At 45.0% G+C, this 21,816-nt stretch overlaps 2 protein-coding genes across 6 annotated transcripts in view; both read left to right on the top strand.

The window, feature by feature from the left end:
- The window catches only part of trip12 (thyroid hormone receptor interactor 12), a 54,032-nt gene extending 47,581 nt beyond the window's left edge, over window positions 1-6,451 (top strand). For 2 of the 5 annotated variants that reach the window (XM_084443870.1, XM_084443871.1), the window contains exons 38-41: window positions 546-659; window positions 779-873; window positions 4,900-5,003; window positions 5,094-6,451. In XM_084443870.1, coding sequence (XP_084299996.1) covers window positions 546-659; window positions 779-873; window positions 4,900-5,003; window positions 5,094-5,290 — 510 coding nt within the window. In that variant the 3' untranslated portion in view covers window positions 5,291-6,451. The remainder of the gene's footprint in view (window positions 1-545; window positions 660-778; window positions 874-4,899; window positions 5,004-5,093) is intronic. The other 3 variants (XM_084443874.1, XM_084443873.1, XM_084443872.1) reach the window with 2 other exon arrangements.
- A 4,170-nt stretch (window positions 6,452-10,621) lies between these two features.
- dner (delta/notch-like EGF repeat containing) overlaps window positions 10,622-21,816 on the top strand; it is a gene marked incomplete at both ends in the record, with an annotated part of 63,434 nt that continues 52,239 nt past the window's right edge. The window contains 2 exons of the mRNA XM_084460347.1: window positions 10,622-10,687; window positions 12,507-12,767. Of these exons, the coding sequence (XP_084316473.1) occupies window positions 10,622-10,687; window positions 12,507-12,767 (327 nt within the window). The remainder of the gene's footprint in view (window positions 10,688-12,506; window positions 12,768-21,816) is intronic.

Below are 21,816 nucleotides of genomic sequence, written 5' to 3'. Positions count from 1 at the left end.
CTAACCGTTGTATAAAATATATTTTAATGAGCTAGAAACCTTGATATTATATTATAATATCAACATTTCTAGTTCATGTGAATGAAAAATACATCTATAGAACTGAGCAATCTGGTACACAAACGTTAGCTACTTGGGAGTTACATTCAAATGAATTAGAAACGATATGTTTACTGACCCCACAACAAAAAGATCACAAAATGTTATAATACAATCGGGACTTCTTTCCCCAGAAAAGCGGACACATTTAGTCATGACAACTCCACCCATCCAGGCCTTGACTAACCCACTAAATCTATTTAGATATGACCACTACACTACTAGTGCTTAGTACGCTCATGACATCAATATCACTTCGCCTCTCTCAATTCACCAATCTAGCTTTCTTTTTTTCCAACTGTGATTATTGTAAGTCAAACAAACACACATCCTAGTTACTATTCCAATAACTTCCTTAAACGTCTCCAACATACAAATCCAAGCACACGGTTTTTCTTCAGAAAATGTACTTTTTCTAGTTATTGAACATTTGTTTTTGCCTCCAGCTGGTGGTGTACTGGACGCTCAACGAAGGGGTCTCCAGGCAGTTTGAGTCGTTCAGGGAAGGGTTTGAGTCAGTCTTCCCCCTGCATCACTTGCAGTATTTCTACCCAGAAGAGGTGAGTGCTATTCCACAAACGCTTTCCCAGCATGGTGTTCCCTGACCATCGTGTGTGGGTGGGTGTCTGTCTGTATCTGTGTGCGTCCATTGACTGCTGCCCGATCTCCATCTCTTCAGCTGGATCAGCTGCTGTGTGGCAGCAAATCAGAGACCTGGGACGTGAAGACCCTGATGGAGTGCTGTCGACCCGACCATGGCTACACACATGACAGGTGGGACTCCAGCTCTTACAGGTCCAATACGTTACTCCTAGAGCCAGGCATGCATCAACTGACAAGTCTCACCCCTGGCCTAATTAATGAGCCAATTACTACTTTCTCACAGTTCCTTAGGGAAGTTGCCATAAAGAAGTTGGGCTCATTTCAGATGCAGCACTTCTAGTGAAACCAAACAGCAGTTTACAAAGACACGGTTTTCACAAAGGATCTCATTCACCATCCCTCTTGACTGATGATAGCCACGTAGATATAGTTTATAGATAGTGTAGATAAGTAAAATCTTTCATACTGGACTTGGATAATTTTTTCACTATTTTGATCATTTTGGACTAACTGTAAGCGGTGTAAAGCAGATTGTTCGATGCCGATGTATAAGGCATTACAGTAGTCTAGGCGAGAGGTGATCAGAGCGTGAATGACCCTCTCGAGGTCCTTTTGGGCAAGATGAGGCTTAAATCAGCCTGGATACTCTCCATAGAGAACATTTTGAGCCCAATCTGAAAATGATCTCACCAATCAGTGCTGGTTCTGAGAATTTTAAATACAAATGGCTACGCTGGGCGGGCTTATGACAAGGAGCGATTGAAGTTGGCACCTAATAGACCTTTTCAGATGGTTCATTCAATCACCTGCCAAGTAGTTTTGAAAGTGTCTGCCCTTTTCCAAAGAGTTTCCAATGGAGAGTTCCCATATGGTTATGTAAAGCAAAACCGTCTGGCGTGTCAGGTTACTAACACCATCGAACGCACACCTACGTCTTTTTCCCTTGCCATGATGGAAGTGAATACTCCTCATCTGCATGCATGTCACAAAAATCGACATTACCTAACACTGCTATGAATGAATGAAAGATTAAACATTGAGCCAACTGGTTGACTAACGTATGGTCTGCTGTAACACTGGCCCCAGACCAGGCCCTCATCCCTAGGCTAGAGTGTTGCCCTCAGCCCCAGAACAGTCCCTCAGTCCTGAACCACGAGGCTAGCTGTAGTTAGCTAGCCAATTGCCAAGCAACAAGCCCAACAGTGTTGTGGTGGGACAACTGACGAGGATTCTTTTAAGTGGTTTGCGGATATAATTATATAATGATATCCAAGCATAACCACGGCCAATTCAACCACACTATCAAGAATGTTCAAAAACATAAATATTTAGAATTTAGATTAAAACTAATTTCTAATACTTTTTGATGCTTACTATTAAGTACATAAGACCCTAAATTACATAGAAGGCTATTATGGCTTTCCAGGGGCTTTAAAGGAGTAGTAAAGGGAAAATGCATGTTTAGCCCTGTTTTAAGGTTACTTATGATCATATACAATGGTTCAGATCAAAACGTTGACAAAACTAGCACTTTTGAGAAAGTCTGATAATTACTCTACGACCGTTTTGGTCATACAATGGATGTGGGTGGGCCCCTTGAAAAATCATTCAAAAAACATGTTAAACTCTCAATTTCAAAGACAAGAAACTCACCAAGGTGTTAGTTGGCGTTCTGACATAATTCGCCATAGATTCTAGTTCATCTGGAAAGGCTTTTTTAAATATTTAGCATAGAACTATTTAGTCACAGCACATACGTGTGTAAACTTCCGCAAACTAGGTAGCCTAGCAACATAAACAATAACAATAGCTACCGTAAGTAGTTCCGCTTCCTGAATCCCCTCTGTGGATTGATCTACAACGGTCGCTTAAATACAAGTCAATGGATTTCATAAAATGATCAATAAAACCCTACAGGATTCATACTTTGCGGCGAATTTTATGTCAGAACACCAACGGACACCAATTACCCCATCGGTGAGCTTCTTGTCTTTGAAATCGAGAGTTTAACATGTTTTTGAATGATTTTTCAAGGTGCCCACCCACATCCATTGTATGACCAAAACGGTGGTAGAGCAATTATCAGACTTTCTCAAAAGTGCTAGTTTTGTCAACATTATGATGATAAATAACCTTAAAACAGGGCAAAACATGCATTTTCCCTTTACTACTCCTTTAAGTATTGGGACTCTTAAAGCGCAACCGGGCAGTATGTCTTTACTTGGATGAGACATTGTCTTCATGGCCTCCTGAAGAGCACGGTCAGCCAAGTCCGGGGGCACGGGAACTCCCTCCCCTGGAGAGTTGTTTTACCTAGCACAACCGTGTAACTTTTTTTGCTGTCACTTCTAAGGAAGTGTAGAAACGAGGCTGGGGATGCCTTGAATCAAATAAGTATCATGCATTGGTAGCCTCCCCCCGCCCACTGCAGCTGGAACAAACTAACTAGGCTACTGCTGTTTCTCTCGTTCTACTGGGATAATCGCTTAAAAAATGGCTGAATGACTTGTACAACAGCTGTTTCATTTAGAAAAAATAGGGCCTATATTTTCCTGATGGGATTGATTTTTTGACTTTTGAAATATTAAATAATAATTTGCTAAGACTCACTGGCTCAGAAGAAATGCAACCACTTGACTGTCAATTGCGACTGGTAGGTTGCCCATATAGGCAGTTAAATCAAACAAGCTTGACATTTATTTGGAAACGGTAAGCTAGCATTACCTGTTTAATGTTATTTCGTTTTGATGACTGGTCAACTGATATGTTTGTCCATATTACTCATCTTATTGCTAGATTTTTTCCATGGCTCAGCTTGCTACACTAGCTCACCACTCTCCAGCAACGAACCTGGACTATTGCAACACCCCTCCCCCTGATACCTGTTCATTCATATTCAAATGAACCGCTCCACCTCCCTCCGTCCACTGCAGCTTGAGCAAACTAACCAGGCTACTGCTGTTTCTCTCGGCTACTTGCTTAAAAATTCATTACACCTACAGTATCACCAGACCCATTTTAAGTGTTGACCTGGCAATCTGCCCCAAATATTCCAGCCCAGTAGGATAGAGAAACTATCAATTCAAATGCAGACCGACCGTTTGAGATGGAATTGAATAGTTAGGATTTCTAAAGCAAAGATACAATAGCCTATGAGATCTGGGATAGTCTAGGACACAACCATGAGTTTAGGAATAGTTATAGTATATAGCTATAGTATACTGTATTAAGAAGATGAGCATTTTCTAAGACATCACCAACTATTTTATAAAGCTGCAGACCTTGAGGGATAGGCTACTGTACCATTGTTGTTGTTACATTGTTACTTAAAAGTAATTAAATAATACATAACAGAAAATAATGTCTTTCCTTAACAATTTAATAGAATTCTAAAGGTACTACCCTCAAACAATAGGACGGGGAGTTGAACCCGCAAGCTTCATGTTACAAGTCTGCTGCACTAACGATTGTGCCACTTGGGCAGCCATGTGCCTTGAATAGAACAAATTGTTGTATATTTAATTCCGTTACTCTGACTGCATCGTTGAAAGTACGGGTTGAAAATTAGTGATTTCTGAGTTTCTGCATTTGAATCTAAAGACTGAATGAAGTCCGATCAGTTGGTAAAATGATAGCCCCTCAAATAACCAATTTTATGTAGGCTACCGTCTCTGCTGTAGCTAATCCAAAAAGCAGTGTCCAATTCAGACCAGTCAAACTGAGAAATGTAGCCTACATTATAAGAAACGGCAACCAGCTTGTCAGAGAAGCCTAGTAGCCTACTACACTGTAGCAGTTTACTGCCCCTGTAGCAATGCTGTACTGCCCCTCGTGGTTGCGGTTGTAATAATTATTTTACCGCCAGTCGTTCTGGCCACATGGTAGGACGAAGGATCGAAGTTAAGCTGACTGTAGGTTGCAAAATTGCAACTACTCAAAGTAATGATCAACAACAGACGTGTGTCATGAGTTGTTAGTATGAGTTTTTAGAACTGAGTTGTTGGCAACCCTACTGTTATCCTTTCGCTTCTCTTCCACCCAGAGGGAGCTGCTTTGGCGAGCTGGGTTCTTTCAGAAAGAACATGGCAGATATTTGAGTGTGGAGCGGCGTTGGTGCGTGTGAACTAGGCGAGGGCTCGTCTTGTCTGGAATGTTGTTAGAGGCCTGAAGGTTGTGTGTTTGTGTTTCCCTCCCCAGTCGTGCTGTGAGGTTCCTGTTCGAGGTGCTCAGCAGTTTTGACGCAGAGCAGCAGAGACTCTTTCTGCAGTTCGTCACAGGAAGCCCCAGACTGCCCGTGGGAGGTAAGGGCTCCTCAGATCCCGCCGCGTACGTCCTCATGTTCCTGTCGGGATCAGGGCCTCGATGTTGACCGCGCCTCCCGTTTCCCTCAGGTTTCCGGAGTCTGAATCCTCCTCTGACCATCGTGAGGAAGACGTTCGAGTCAACGGAGAACCCGGATGACTTCCTGCCGTCGGTCATGACCTGCGTGAACTACCTGAAGCTGCCCGACTACTCCAGCATCGAGATCATGCGCGAGAAACTGTTGATCGCGGCCCGCGAGGGCCAGCAGTCATTCCACCTGTCCTGATCGCTCGTCTCACATTAAAATGCCTTCTACAGCAACCGATGAAATCATGACTTCCTTCTCATGTTTTGTTTTTGTAATCACTTACATCAAGGCAATGTGTACAGCCTTCTCGGTAGAAAGCAGCTTGCAGAAAATGAGACTTCAGATATATATATTTGCTGCCCCCGTCTCCTCTACAAACGGAAAGGCATTACATTACTCACAGAACTTAAAAAGAGAAAAAAAACAGAGAAAAACGTATATCAGTAGCTGAGTAATGTTTAAAAAAAAAAAAAAGAAGAAAAAAAGACAGGAAACCTGGTTGACATTTAAAATTGCATTGCTGTGTGATATTTAAAAAAGGGATGTTTCCTCTCCAGAGTGGTGGATAATGTCACTGTGTGTTGGGGAGGGGGGGGTCCATTGAGCAAGCTAGGTTCACTTTAGCTCCAAAGATCATTTGTACAGACAAATTTGCAGACTTTGCTCATTCTACACATTTGATAGAATAGCTCTTTGTTCTCACGTCTCCTTCCTTCAGTTTTGTCTGTTCGCATTTTCTTTTCTGTATTATATTGCCCCAGTTTGTGTGTTGCATTTTGGTTTAGCTATTATTCCTTTGTGTGTTTTTGCTTATAAATTTGTGGAAACAAGGAAGCGGGAGTTGCAGTTGGTTGAATGTGGGTAGTGATGAGAGTAGCATCTTTTCTTTTCTTTTTTTTTTCTTTTTTTTAACCCAAGTTGAAATTGTGTTCTGGCCTACAAAAGAGCTTCAGCTCAAATGTAAGAGTTCTATCCAGTGTGTTGGATAAATAAACTTTATTTTGCTCTTACTTTGGTAGAGTAGTGTGTCTCTGTTGGACTGCGGGCAGCATAGTGTGCTCTGGGCAACACCAGTCCCCATAATGTAGCTGAGCACAACATTTGGCTGGTCTCATTTTATCTTTTCATGGCCAGATAGCATTTCAGGTTCATTTAAGGAATAAAGTTTATATGCAGTGTCACACCCAGTTTGGGGTGCGAATGTCTGCTTTACCTTTTTTAATTTTCTATATTTTGTCTTTATTTTTTTTTTTGCTGTAGTTTTTTTTTTGCACTGCTGGCTTGGAACAAACCGTGGTGTGCACCTGCAGTCTGTGGCCAGGGGAGGGCGCCACTGTATGCTCTTCTGGCTCAATCGTTCATGTGCTGGTTTCTAAGATCTGCAATAATTTACTGCATCAGGTTCATGTTTTTACCTGAACATAAATAAAGTTAACTGTTTGACTCATGTCCAGTGTTCTCTTTTATTCAAGCCGTCTGTCTGTTCCTGCACTGAGGCCGAAGCCTTCTGTTGGTTCTGTGTTAACTGGAGAGTCCTGTGGTACAAGAGACGCAGACGTGCGTTATTGGTTGTCGACAGCTGAGGTCATCATTCTAGTTATAGCATACTGGATTTAATGTTGGATAGGGTTCCGTGTGTTGAAGCTCTGCTCTTTTGTACCACAGTATGCCATTACAGTAGTTGAAATGAGGAAAGGACCGTTAGCAGATGTCTAATTCTGGTATATTGTAGGCTACTGTCCACTGCAAAATAAACTCAATTATTTGAAAACCTGTGGTACATAGGGGGGGGAAAAAACTAAAAATCTTACCTTGATTCTCATTAGGGTGATAATGAATTTAAACACAAATGAAGCAATACAAATTCTATCACTGACAATTTGTAAAATCTTTAGGTGCTTTCTATACTAGATACTACGCTTTTGCTCATTGCCCTGCACCCGAAAACTGAGGCCCATGGTTGGCCTATGAAGTGACTCATTTTGTCTTGGTGCAATGTCATCCTTGTCCGTTCCGGGAGGAGGTGGAGCCGTGGTTGGTAAAGAGAGCGTCAGTTTCACCTGCATCGTCCACACGACCCAACCACCCTGCTGCTGCACAGCTTTTCTGCATTTAGCTAGTCAGTCAGTAATGTAAAAAGTACCTCAAAACCGGTGAAATCACGTGACCTCTGCAGTTGACAGGAAATCGGACATTTGTTGGGATCGTAACGTTAGCTAACAGTTGAATTATTTCGCAATTGGATAGACCTACAACCAATCAGCGAAAATGCCTCTATGGTGCTCCTCTGTTCTGTCATCTTAATGTGAGCTCGCAAGATCAGACTGGCGACACCAGGCTAGATGAGATGCTCTCCAATCCTGTCCGTGACTTGGACTGAGCACTTGGACTTGCTCCCCGGCGCCATGAACGATGGCTGCCCACTGCTCCTGGAGGACGGCTTGGATGGGAGAAATGCAGGGAAAGATTTCCACCAGCGACCCAAGTAAATTGCATGTGTGTGTGTGCCTTGTCGCCGCTCACTGTGTGCAATGTGTGTGTTACCTGTGGCTGAATAAAGACCCCCCCCCCCCTTGGGTCCTGTAATTTCATCTAATCGAAGAGCGGTGGGTGCAGACCGACCCACCGACTCATAAGCAGTCATCATAAGCAGTCAGCCAACGAGATGGGCTCTGTGTAGAGAGCGGCTGGCCAAGGGCAGTGGCTTCATAGCACAACGGTTGTTGGGACAACCGGATCGATGCTGTGCGGTCCATGCAGCACCCTAGCGGAACATGGACGATGCAGCCGTTCCTCTCTGGTGAAGAGGAGAGAAGGTATCCAGGATGATAACCATCAATCCGTACGGGCTTGTCACAGCCTTACGCGTGAATGGCTCCTGGATGGAGAGAGAGCCACAGCGGGGGACACTGAGCATTCTCTGTCAATGCTAACAGGTCACCGGAACCCCAAGCCTGAGAGGTGAGCGGTCAAGCCTGGCGTGAGTGGCCGCCATTTCCCTGGATGGAGCTGGGATGGAGAGATCATGGAGGTGTGTAGGGATTCTGACGCCTCTGCGACTCAGTGGCCATAGAGCCGTCACGACACCAAGCGGGAGAACACATGCGGAGCGCGCATTTGGCCAATCAGAACCCTGGTGTATTCGTACTGTAGGCAGCCCCCAGGAAGGCGAGAACAGAGAAAACCCCTGTGCTTCTGCGCAATTGGGACATGAAAGCAGGCATCCATCAAGTCGATCCTTGTGCAAATGTCGCCATCGTGAACCGGCTGTGGCAGCACCGTTGTGGTGAGCGAGCGGAGCGGGGCGGGTTGTTACGTGGTGAATCAGTATGCGTCGCTCCAAGATGCGCGTCCATTACCATCTATCACGAGCTAACAGTCCTGTCATGCTGGCGTCACACCTAAACCACCCCTGTAGCTGCCTGTATAGTAGTTCCTCCTCATAGGACGTTGATTGGCCCAACCAAATGCTGTTCAGGCCTAAACGGATCTCTATGGAGCTTGTCCAGGCTGATCTGTAGAAAGAAACAGAATGTGAGCAGAATGTCCTCTTCGACCTCAACAATGAAAGCATCTTTGTCGTCCTCGCCAGCATGGTGAATGCCGCGAAAGCAGTGGCTCGGTCCAACAGCACACAGCTTTTTTCTCAAATGTTAAAGCTACAGTATGTTAGATGATAAACATTTTTAAACATCTACATTGCAATGATCCACTGAGATTGAATAAGGCTGAGGGTGCGTCCTTCCATAGAGGCATGGCCACACCTGGTTAAAAGTGTGTGCATGAGCTGAGATTCAATCAGCAATACTGGCCAGTATGGGTATACCTAAACACACAAATCAGGAGTTTGAAGCATTTTTAAGACTGAAGAGTGATTTTGCCTTGGCAGATGGAATTTTCCATCACTGCTAGCTCGTTGCAGGCTCATAGAGCAAATGTTCCACACTATAGCTTTAAAGGGCAATGCTCGTTTTTGACAACCTGGACCTTATTTACGACATATTATAAGAAGTTTGACTCACCGAGATCACTTTTGTGTAGTTCGGAGGCCTGTAGAAGAAATTTAAAATCCAGCGCGAGCCAGTATATCCATGTAATGACGGTGATCGGGGCACCGAGAATGCAGTTTCTCAAAATCCATTTTCGGCCGCTAAACGGTTGTTTTCATCAATCAGATTGAATGAATCGACAGTTGAGATTCCTCAACGCGAGGCATTGTTGTGGTTTTCAAATACGAGGTCTCTAGCCTCTGTAATATGATCTTTACACGCCTTTCCCCACTTGCTCCAGCACGCATGCGCACAGGCCAGCGCGCAGACTGGCTCACATTCTCTGCACTACGATCGGATTGTTGCTGATGAATGACGACGACAATATTCTCGGCACCAACAACGATCGTAGCGCAGAGAATGTGAGCCGGAGAATAGCCAGTCTGCGCGCTGGCCTGTGCGCATGCGTGCTGGAGCAAGTGGGGAAAGGCGTGTAAAGATCATATTACAGAGGCTAGAGACCCCGTATTTGAAAACCACAACAATGGCTCGCGTTGAGGAATCTCAACTGTCGATTCATTCAATCTGATTGATGAAAACAACCGATTAGCGGCCGAAAATGGATTTTGAGAAACTGCATTCTCGGTGCCCCGACCACCGTCATTACATGGATATACTGGCTCGCGCTGGATTTTAAATTTGTTCTACAGGCCTCCGAACTACACCAAAGTGATCTCGGTGAGTCAAACTTCTTATAATATGTCGTAAATAAGGTCCAGGTTGTCAAAAACGAGCATTGCCCTTTAACCAAACTAGACATAAATAATGAATATCCATAAATAATGATTAGCCATAAACAAATAAAACAGAATGTAACTGTAGCATTCTAAGAGTTAGAACTATGGAAATATGGCTATATGACTAGGTATAATTTAGGATTATACCACGGTTATCATAAATATTAAGGAATATGTATTTAATACTTTAAATCAACTCGTATCTGAAGGAAGAGGTCTTGACTCAATCAAGTGACCTAAAGATCATGTGATGACGCTCGGACGTGATCAAAGCTTAATAATATTTATTGAAGTTATACTAATCAATTATCAATATTAACCAATCCGAGCACTCCTGTCCATCTTCGCCATAGTGGGTTCATTATGGAGGAAACACGGGGAGAACACGCAAACTCCACACAGAAAGGCCCAGAGACCTTCTAGCTGTGAGGCGACACTGTTAAGTACCGTGCCACAGATGAGCGATTTGGGTGGACACTTAGGCACACAGTCAAGAGCTGGGATTGAACCGGGGACCTTCCGATCCCCAGCCGGACGCTCTACCTCCTGAGTTATGAGCCGCCCCGACTGACCGCATGACTAATCAAGGGCTCAGTGGGGATTGTGTGCACCCATGCTGTAGTGTCTTAATTCATGGATCCATGCAAGTCAAACAGCTCTGGGCCAATAATGGAATTCTGTGGCTGCACAGTGGAGTCCATAGGTTTAGGTGACAGCTTTATTGGCCCGGGAGAGAGCTCATTATGGAGATTGGAGAGTTAGAGAACCAAAGAGGACCACACAGCTTTATTGATCATGTCAGCCACATGGTGAGCATGTAACTCTCAGACCAGGGCACACATTCTACTGACACATGGTGAGCATGTAGCTCTCAGACCAGGGCACACATTCTACTGACACAAATGAAAGTCATGAATCACACCAGCCTTGTGAGATTTTTTTAAGGACATTATATAGGGAAGAGTATATTTGGTTGGGACCTTTCAATCTCATTAACTTGTTAATGGCCTCATATGACTATGATTGAAAGTGCCAAAGCACACCGGACTCTGCTGGTGGATGGAATTGTTTATTTTATGATGCCAACCAGGAACCAGTTGAACAGCAGTCCATCTCTGTTGGTGCTCCATTTCAAACAGTTTACTGGGAAGTGGAGACATTTTAGCCATGCACAAAAATACTAGTAAATGCTAGAATTTACAAAAAACTACAGTAAATACTATAGTATAACTCTGTATAATAATAATAACAACAACAAAAATAATAATAATAATAATAATGATAATAGTTATAAGTAGAGGGTAGTGTTTATACAATGGTAAGTAATAGTAACTAATGATAGTAAGTAAACATAGTAATATCTCTCCGGTTAATACTCCATTGGATTGCATTGACAAATGTAACATATTTTATGTAATGAATGTGTATATGTGTATGTCATATGTATGTATATGTACATAATTGTGTATTATTATTCTGCTTTAGCAACAACGGTTTATTACCATTCATGCCAATAAAGCTTATTTGATTTTAATAGTATTGTTTTCATGTGGGCTTAACATTTCATTACAAAAGGAAAGGGCCAGAATACATTTGAAGCGAGCATCCTTATCCAGCACACAGACAAGAGCATTCTCATCCAGCACACAGACTAGAGCATCCTCATCCAGCACACAGACTAGAGCATCCTCATCCAGCACACAGACTAGAGCATCCTCATCCAGCACACAGACTAGAGCATCCTCATCCAGCACACAGACTAGAGCATCCTCATCCAGCACACAGACTAGACCGGAGGTGTGAGCCAGGCTGCTGTGTGGAGAGAGAGTTTAGACGTCAGGCCACCTGCCCCCCATGGTAATGCTGTCTGTTATCAGCTGTAATGCAGAGAACCCTGTCCCCTCTTCCTCTCCTCCCTGTCTGCCCCCCCCCCCCCCCCCCATCGCCCGGAGAGAACGGACGCCGGCACCAAGGAGAGGCTATGAATGACGATATTCTAAATGAGGTCTGCACAGGGTTCTGCCAGTGTGTGTGTGTGTGTGTGTGTGTGTGTGTGAGAGAGAGAGAGAGAGAGAGTGAGAGTGTCGTCAATATGAATCAGAGGCTGTAAGCGAACAGGAGCTGCCCCCCCCCTCCTCAGCCTCCATCAACCAGCCTGTCTCTCCCTCTCTCTCTCCCTCTCTCTTTCTCTCCCTCTCTCTCTCTCCCTCTCTCTCTCTCTCCCTCTCTTTCTCTCTCTCCCTCTCTCTCTCCCTCTCTCTCGCTCCCTCTCTCTCTTTCTCTCTCTCGCTCCCTCTCTCTCTCTCTCTCTCTCTCTCTCTCTCTCTCACAAACACACACACACACACAGCCAGGGTACAGCATCCTACCAGCCTGACTCTCTCTCTCTCTCTCTCTCTCTCACACACACACAAACACACATCCAGGGTAGAGCATCTTACCAGCCTGATTCTCTCTCTCACTCTCTCTCTCTCTCAGCCCCAAACTCACAGTCATCGGCTCGTGCAGACGGAGCGTAGAGCGCAGCACCAGACAGCAGCGCAGAGGCAGACAGAGCAGACAGGGACGACAGAGCCGAGAGGGACGACAGCGAGGGAAAGAGGATGACTCCGTGTGGCGCGGAAGCAGCGTCCCCCCCCCCCCCTGCGGCGCTTCTCCGTCGGCCTTCTGCTGCTCCTGTTGGGCGCCGGTGGCGTCGGGGGTCTGCCCTCTGCCTTCAAACAGGCTCCGGACACCCCGGCCCCGGCCGAGCCCACCACGCCGCCGCCCGACCCCTGCGAGGGCTGGCCCTGCCTCAACGGGGGCTCCTGCTCCGCCCGGCGGCCCGGCCCCGAGGTCTGGGGTTACGCCTGCGCCTGCACCGCTGGCTTCACCGGACACAACTGTGAGGTGAGAGACAGCGCGGCGATCGCTATAGTTTCTTAATGGCTGCAGCGTTAATGTGTTGTGCCCTGAACAGCCTGGCGCTATTCTGGACTGTAAGCGTATTGTGGTTGTTGCTGTTGTTATTGTTTTGTTTTTCGATTGCCGACAGTTTTTAATGGGAGCATGTGCAGCTTGTGAAATGTGTAGAGAAGTAATGCGTTGCTGTGGCAACAGGAGGATGGAGTAGAAGTGAGTACTATGTTATACCACCAGGAGAAAGAGTACTGTGTTATACCACCAGGAGAAAGAGTACTACATTATACCACCAGGAGAAAGAGTACAGTAGCACCAGGAGAGACAGTACTATGTTATACCACCAGGAGAAGACAGGACTATGTTATAGAGTATCACCAGGAGAGACAGGACTATGTTATACAGTATCACCAGGAGAAGACAGGACTATGTTATACCAGTACAGCAGTACTGTGTTATTAGGATGGCACTGAGCTTCACAGAGCACACCTCACAGAGTTAACAACCTGATACAAGCTTGTTATTAGTCTGAAGAGAGCAGCTGATGTCTGTGAGATGGTGGTTTATCTTCCATTTCATGGTGTGGAGGTCTTGATTGGTAGCAAATGAGAAACCTTGGAGCATCAGAATCAGAATCCGTATCCGTTTGAACATCGGACAGGGTGCAGGGACGAGACAGGACAGTGCAAAGACAGGACAGTGCAAAGAGCGAGTACAAAATGTTAGCGCAAAAAAGGATAAGCTAAGAAAAAAACTAAAAGTAGTGCGGTCAGTGTGTATACAGTGAGTGTGCAGAGTGTAGTGTGTATGTGAGTGTGTGTGCAGAGTGTAGTGTGTATGTGAGTGTGTGTATATGGTGTGTGTGCAGAGTGTAATGTGTATGTGAGTGTGTGTATATGGTGTGTGTGCAGAGTGTAATGTGTATGTGAGTGTGTGTATATGGTGTGTGTGCAGAGTGTAGTGTGTATGTGAGTGTGTGTATATGGTGTGTGTGCAGAGTGTAGTGTGTATGTGAGTGTGTGCATATGGTGTGTGCGGCGTGATATGCGAGTGCGGTCCGTCCTATACGGTCAGTCAGTCAGTGGTGTGTGAGTGCGGTCCGTCCTATACGGTCAGTCAGTCAGTGGTGTGTGAGTGCGGTCCGTCCTATACGGTCAGTCAGTCAGTGGTGTGTGAGTGCGGTCCGTCCTATACGGTCAGTCAGTCAGTGGTGTGTGAGTGCGGTCCGTCCTATACGGTCAGTCAGTCAGTGGTGTGTGAGTGCGGTCCGTCCTATACGGTACAGTCAGTCAGTTGTGTGCATGTGTCTCAACGGAGTCTCATCGGGGGGGGGAGTCTGTGGAGTCAGAGGGGACACAAGCCTAGTTGAAGAGGCTGGAGCCCACCACCTGGGGACACCTGCCACAGGTCATTTTTCCCATTGCCAAGTACATTTTGCTTTGTACTGTACATAAAAAACTATTAGTGGGGCAGATAACCATAACAATTGTGCATTTTGTGATAAAAGCATGAAATCTGGTACAGTTATAGCTGTTATAATGTACTCTAAAAATGGATTGAACCATCATTAATTTTGACAAGAAACGTTATATAGGTTTCCATCATGGCAAAGACTATGGGTTCTTGAGACATATTTGTTCCCCATGAGGAAAGATATGACCAGCATACCTAGTTTCATTCATTTACATCTTTCTGAGTTATTTGAGTTATCATGATGGCTCAATATCCCTTTATTTACATGCAGTACCTTTGACTAGAAGTGTACCAAATTCCATGCCTTTATCACAAAATGCACAACTGTTGTTGATTTTTTAGCTAAGCTGCTCCACTATAAGCTTGGTGTCTCAGTAGAATTACAGTATGGTCTGTTCCTCTCAGGAGCCTGTCTACTTTCTAAACCCACAGAGCTCAGAGCTTGAGGTGTTTAGTAGCTCTTTTGGTGCTTGTTCTACATGTCAGGATTCTCATAGGTCATTATAATTCGCAACATAGATCATAGGCTCTTATTTAGGTAGTTGCATCATGTTGTATAGATCAGAGAGAGAGTATGGTTGTGGGGATACATGAGGCACAGGTGACTGAAGCACAGTATTCATATGTGCCATATCACACTGAAGCTTTCAGTAAAGGTGTGACAAGTCTCACACTGTCTGACATGTTAATAGTAATCTTATAAGCAAATATGCAAATCTTATTTACTCTGTGGGTAAACTTTGCTCGACATGGGCCACAGGTTCCAAGTAGAAACGAAACACATAGAGAACCCCCCTCCACCCAGAACATGAGATATGGGTATCAAACCGGCCACCATAGAGATTGAATGGAGATCAATGGGCGGTTATTCTACATGCTTATGACGACACTAATCAACTCCAAACTGTTTCAAAAGCAGATATACTGTAGCTAGATTCTGTAGGCCCAGAGGAATCCAATAATGTCTACCTCTTTGACATTTTGGTAGATCTTACTGACCACTAGATTGACAAGAAGATGACCAATTTCATTCAACAACCGTACATGATGACGGGGGGGGGGGACAGGTTCAATGTGCGCGTGTTTACCTCGGCCAACACTGCCCTGCTGCTATCTGTGTCCTCAAGGAGACTGGACGGGCCCAGAGGACCCTCATCACGTCTGCGGTGTGGGTGTGCAGTGACAGCTTGTGAGTCTGGGACAGGAAGTCGTGTGGTTCCAGGCTCGTGTTGGGGCAGGAGACAACGCTTCCACTACTGACTAAAAAAAGCTCAAACAGAACTGCGGCAGCGTCTGTGTGATTTATACTACAGCAGCAAGGTGACTCTGAGGAGTCCTTCCCCCACGTGTCATCCCTCTGTACCCCACCCTGGCTCAGGGGCGCAGGTGCAGCACTCTGTGTGTCCAGGTGAGGAACGCGCCACTTACTGGAGTATTTAGGCAGGGACCCTTCCGCCGTCCCTCTCCTTGGATGTCCTGGTTTCATCTCTCGGAATAGAACGAAGGCCAGCTGCAGTCTGTAACTACCCCAGCGCACCCCGTCCGCCACACATGGCCGGCCTATGGGAGGGGCTCTTTGGGGAATTCATTGATTTTTCCCAGTCCCCCCCACGCCCCCCCCCCTTTCTTTCTCCATGGCAACTAGAGCAGTACTAAATATAGATTTGTTAGTGGGCCTGTTTGGTCAGGCTGTCTGTCTCCCTCTGTGCGTCACACTACAGACGGAGCTGGGCTGAGGACAGAGAGAGAGAGAGAGAGAGAGGGAGGGAGAGAGAGAGAGAGAGAGAGAGAGGGAGGGAGGGAGAGAGAGAGAGACAGAGAGGGAGAGGGAGGGAGGGAAAGAGAGAGAGAGAGTGAGTCTTCAGTGAATCTGCTAAAACTGAGATTATGCAGACCAAATGTTTTCACAGCCAATATTTGGTCTTCATGGATGTGCTACTGTTTTAGGGTCAGTCTTTCAACCTTTCTCCCACTCTCACCCAGACCTGCTGGTTTAGATACGGAGAGAAATTCAGCCATGTTAAATGACTCACCAGTGACCTGGATAGTGGGACACACTGATTATATGCTGTTTGGTCTGTTTTAGCATCAAGAAGACTGGATTTGTAGTGAAATGATATATTATCTACTCTTACTGCTCGTTCAGCCCTAATTGAAGACCTTATTGTACACCCTGAATGATTTGGTAAACTGGTGTAAAGGGGTTTGTAGCAGCAGTCCCAAGATGAGGAGCCAGGGAGCTCCCATTACATTATTCAGCTTCTCTGCTTAACTAGATATGTAAAATAATAATAGATTTAACTGGGTTCACTTAATCTCAAGAACCTTCAATTCAAAGTACTTCATTTTCCACTAGAAACATATTTTGTGGAGTGAAAGACATAATATAAGGCATGATACACATGACACAGAACAGACACAGAATACATATCTATTACACAATAAACATTACATTTACTAAGGATAAATAAATAATAGTGCATACAGTGTATAATGACTGTGTGTATGTGTGTGTGTACGGTAAGTTTATGGTAAGACGTGAGACCGGTAAGACCGTGTTGTCCAGTAATGGCGGAGGCATTCTGTATTAGCCAGTCCGTTTCCCTGGAGTAGGGAGTGGTGGGTGGGGGTTCGCGGTTAACCTTGGTGTGATCCTGGACGACCAGCTGTCTGTACGACCACCGTCACAGCGATAGCCCGCTCCTGTAGATTCTCCCTCTATAACATTGGAAGGATACGTGGCCTGTTCCTCACTACAAACGCAGAGCAACTCCCGGTCCTGGCGCTTGTCATCTCCCGCCCTGACGACTGACCGGGCAGCCTGCCTCCGCCATCAGACCTCTGCAACATGTCCAGACCGCTGCAGCCCGTCTGGTGTTCAAGCCAAATAATTTCTCACATGTGACCCCCCTCCCCCGCACCCTTCAATTCCAATTACAGTTCGAATTCGAGACCTCCATGCGAGACCTCCATGCTCGGCATTGACAATAATCTGGGACAACAGCACTACAAAACTGACCTACACAGATCTCTATGGACAGTGGGAGAATCTCCCATCGCTTAGCCATTGGTTCATCTTAATATCATTTTTTCTTCCACTCCCAAAACTCCTGCAATGAAATTCTACGCCTTGTCCTTTCTGGGGTTGATCTTATAAAAAGGACCTGTGATGTCATATAACGGCTTCTAAGGATGAGCCTCTTGTCGTCCACGGTGAACACTCTGACCGGTTGACCTCTGGCCTGATGCCACGGGTTATTATGAGGTTGGGACTGACTTCCCATTTCTTCTCCTACTTGAAGCGTCCCAGAAGTGACTTCCATCAAAAATAGACTTGTTTAACCAAGTGAAAATGTCCTTGGGTCCCAGGTATAATGGTGGCAGTTAGAGGTTGGTTGGTTAAAGGACATGGCCAACATTTTGGGAAATATGCTTGTTTTCCATCTTCCCTGGGGTGAGACAAGCAGTATGAAGCATTTTCAATTCTGTGCGTGCAATATGGAGTGGCGAGACCTGGACCGATTAGCCTAGCTAGCCGCATTCACTGGTACCAGGTTAGGCCGATTAGCCTACTTTCCAAATGTCACGAAATAACCCCCCAATACAACTCCAAAACTATTCTGTTTAGAGTTTTTAATGTTTGTATTTACCATGTTGAGTGATCACAATTTTTAATTAAACATTTTTGTTTTCTAAGCAGAAATACTCTGAACAATTTTTTTAGAACCAGGCGTAGGGATTACACGCATCATTCCAAACGTGCCACCCACTTGTTAACGTTCCAGTCAAGTTCCTCTAAATGTTATGTCCCGCCCCTATAGCCTGTTTGTGTTGGAAATACGTCAAACTATGGAAGTTAGATGATCTCAAATGTCTATTTCAGCTGGACTTTAAGAGGGGCAGTGGCTCAAATTCAGAAAAGGGCACCCCGTGTCTCTAGCACTCCCCCACACGGGGAGCTGGCTTCGCTCAAAGTTTTGTTTTAATCCTTGGATCCACCCCATGATTCAGATCCACACCAAATTTGATTGGTTCTTCCATGGCCCATGCTACTCCCATCCACTGAGTTTCATGACAATTGGTCATGTTAGATTTTGCATAATCTTCGCTCAAAGTTTTGTTTTAATTTGTGGATTAAATTGGCTCCAAAATGTAATGGGCTCTTAACTAACTAACTAACTAACTAACTAACTAACTAACTAACTAACCAACTAACTAACTAACAGAACTGCACACGTGACTGAAAGTATTACTCTTCAACTGAGGTAAAGAGGGCACTTCTCTAGGAGACCGGCAGGCGTTCAAGCCCCCTTTGAGGTCTAATGTATCTGTGCATGTGCGTGTCTGCTGTCATGGATGGACGTTTGCAACACACTGTGTCATTGCTTTGCAGAAGCAGTTGTGTTGCATTTTATGTTCTGCCTGCGCTCAATTTTTCTAACGTTTGCTGTAAAAATGCAAGCGTTCATTGAACCGGAGGTTGTGAAGCACCAAAGAAGAAGAATACTTCGGTAGCTTTTAGATATGGCTTTAAGCTATCAAGATAAATAGTAGTAGCGTATCTGTTTTTCCAAGCAGCAGTCTTCTGGTTTCTAGTGCTCCTCACCTCACACCGCCAGGGGGATAACTCAGTCAGCCTCCTCTCCCAGTCTCAAGGACCTACTGCATACTAATTCAAGGGAGGGATGCAGCTCTCTGTGTAACGTGGCCGTCTCCTGTCTCTGAGGGACACTGGATTGCTAGAGATACAGCCTCATCCAATTAGGGAGAGAGCTCAAAGCGCATCTGCAGCTTTTGGTGTGGGCTGCGCTTCTACCCAGGGCTTGTTAGGGAGCAGAGAGAGACAGAAGACACACAGAATATGATAATATAGATCCCACAGCATCTCCCCCTCCCTCTGCATAGGGACTCCTCATTACTCTATTTACATGATAACTGCATTGCTGTGGAAAGCAGAGTGCAGAGAATATTCCTGCTCCAGTTTGCTAGCTAGAACACCCATGGCCTGGACTGCAACCAGGAATATTTGCATTGAGATAGGGGGAAAAGGCTCTAGAGTTATGCTGAACCATGTTTACACTAAGAACCATTTGTTGCAGATAAGGGAGGGTTCTTTACTGCTGTGAAAGTTGAGAAGCACCATCCCTGGTTCTACACGTTAACCTTTCACCTTTCGTAGGCTAAGGGGGGGGGGGGGTGATTTGGATTGGGCCTTTGTTAATGTTGCTGTGGCAAGGCTTTCTAGGGCAGTAGTGACATGGCATTGTATTATATTTTGATACCGAAAACCTCTCAAAAATGCAAGCAAATACTAGTATTTTAAACTTATTCATCATCAGGATTAATCACAGCCTATTATTGTGATAAACTTGATTGAATGTTTTAATCAATTGACAACACTAATGAAAACTGAATACATTTGTCCAGATTTCGTTGGTAAAAGTGGGTGGAAACAATTTGAGAAAAAAAAGTCTTTAGGGAGTTCCTTCCTAATGGGTCGGTGAATGTTTGTTTTGTTTTTATTATCAACTCCAGTTTGTTTGGAGGACATAATTTCCGGTAAGGCGGGTCCTTCACCCTATTGGAGATGTAGGCAGTGGCTCTGTAGACAGGTGACATGGAGAAGGTCGATGTTGGACCTGCGTAGTCTGACTATGGGGGTTCCACAAGGGTCTGTCCTGGGTCCTCTCCTTGTTTCCCTCTACACTACATCTCTGGGTTCTGTCATTCGCTCACATGGCTTCCCTTCTGACACACGAGTGGAGGCACGCATAGCTGGGTGCTTGGCTGACCTCTCGGAGTGTATGGCAACCATGGATGTATTATATAAACTGGATACAGCCACTCCATTCACTGGCCGCTATCAACAATGAAGCCCTATTGAACCGCGCCATCTTGGCAAAATTTGTAGTCATTTGGCTATTTCCGGTTACTTTTGACTTGCGCAGTTGAGCTTCTCTGGCCGACGCGCGTCCACGAAAAAGTTCACATTTATCTGAAATGTAGACGCGCGTTCCCGGCTCTCTCTGCTCTCCCCGCTTTGATTTAGCAATGAAAACCGGCTTGCATATTAACCTGTTTTTGTCAAATATATCAATTGGAGAAATTATTTTTTGATCCTGGCATCTTAGTTTTAACAGGTTAAATATAATTGAACATGTTTTGTTTGCTAGTAGATGGTATTCATTCCGTTCGCGATAACGTTATTGCAGCCAGGCTAAATTCCTCCAGGGAGTCAGTGACAGGCGAGTTGAAGAGCTTCACTCCCCGCCAGCAGGAGCTCTGGCCGCGGCTACCGCATCTCGGTTAACCCGCTGAGTTCCTGGCTGCTATTTCACATTCGCCCTTGATCAATCCCAATACCGATCCATGGTAACAATGAATCAATCGTTCAGATCAGATCGGAAGTGCTGCATGCATGTTACAACATCATTGTTAGCTTTATTAACATAACCATATCCTACATTTATCTCTCTAACGTTAGGCTATCCATCTTACACCAGTCGGCCATTCGATAAATGGAAGCGGTGAACGCCAACGTTGACTGAAAACACCCAAACTCAGTGTATCGTTTCATCTTCATGCTACACATCAACTCCTTTACATTGTATGTGAATAAATTTGGTTATTTGGCAATTTGGTTTGGAAATGCTCCCTATTTCTGAGGTCCCAAGGTTGGTGAGTATGGCAAGCTATAAGCTATTAATACAAGCATACCGCTCAAAAAGGGCTTAATACATACAACAAACTGATCAGGCTAATCATTTTTTAATGAAAATGACCACAAGACAACCTCCTGTGCATAGTTGAAATGGTAGTGGGATACGGTGATAAACTGGAGTGATCATTTGACAGCAATTATTAGCCTTTTCCAGGAATGGACAGAAATGGGATATTTTTAGAATAACAGGAATTTATTCACATACAATGTAAAGGAGTTGATGTGTAGCATGAAGATGAAACGATACACTGAGTTTGGGTGTTTTCAGTCAACGTTGGCGTTGACCGCTTCCAGCTATCGAATGGCCGACTGGTGTAAGATGGATAGCCTAATATAACATTAGAGAGATAAATGTAGGCTATGGTTATGTTACTAAAGCTAACAATGATGTTGTAACATGCATGCAGCACTGCCGATCTGATCTGAACGATTGATTCATTATTACCATGGATCGGTATTGGGATTGATCAAGGGCGAGTGTGAAATAGCAGCCAGGAACTCAGCGGGTTAACCGAGATGCGGTAGCCGCGGCCAGAGCTCCTGCTGGCGGGGAGTGAAGCTCTTCAACTCGCCTGTCACTGGCTCCCTGGAGGAATTTAGCCTGGCTGCAATAACGTTATCGCGAACGGAATGAATACCATCTACTAGCAAACAAAACATGTTCAATTATATTTAACCTGTTAAAACTAAGATGCCAGGATCAAAAAATAATTTCTCCAATTGATATATTTGACAAAAACAGGTTAATATGCAAGCCGGTTTTCATTGCTAAATCAAAGCGGGGAGAGCCGGGAACGTGCGTGGACGCGCGTCGGCCAGAGAAGCTCAACTGCGCAAGTCAAAAGT

The sequence above is a fragment of the Borostomias antarcticus genome (assembly GCF_949987555.1).
Source record: "Borostomias antarcticus genome assembly, chromosome: 1".
Lineage (NCBI taxonomy): Eukaryota > Metazoa > Chordata > Actinopteri > Stomiiformes > Stomiidae > Borostomias > Borostomias antarcticus.
The sequence above is the reverse complement of the archived record's forward strand: the minus strand, read 5'-3'. Positions and strand labels throughout refer to the sequence as shown.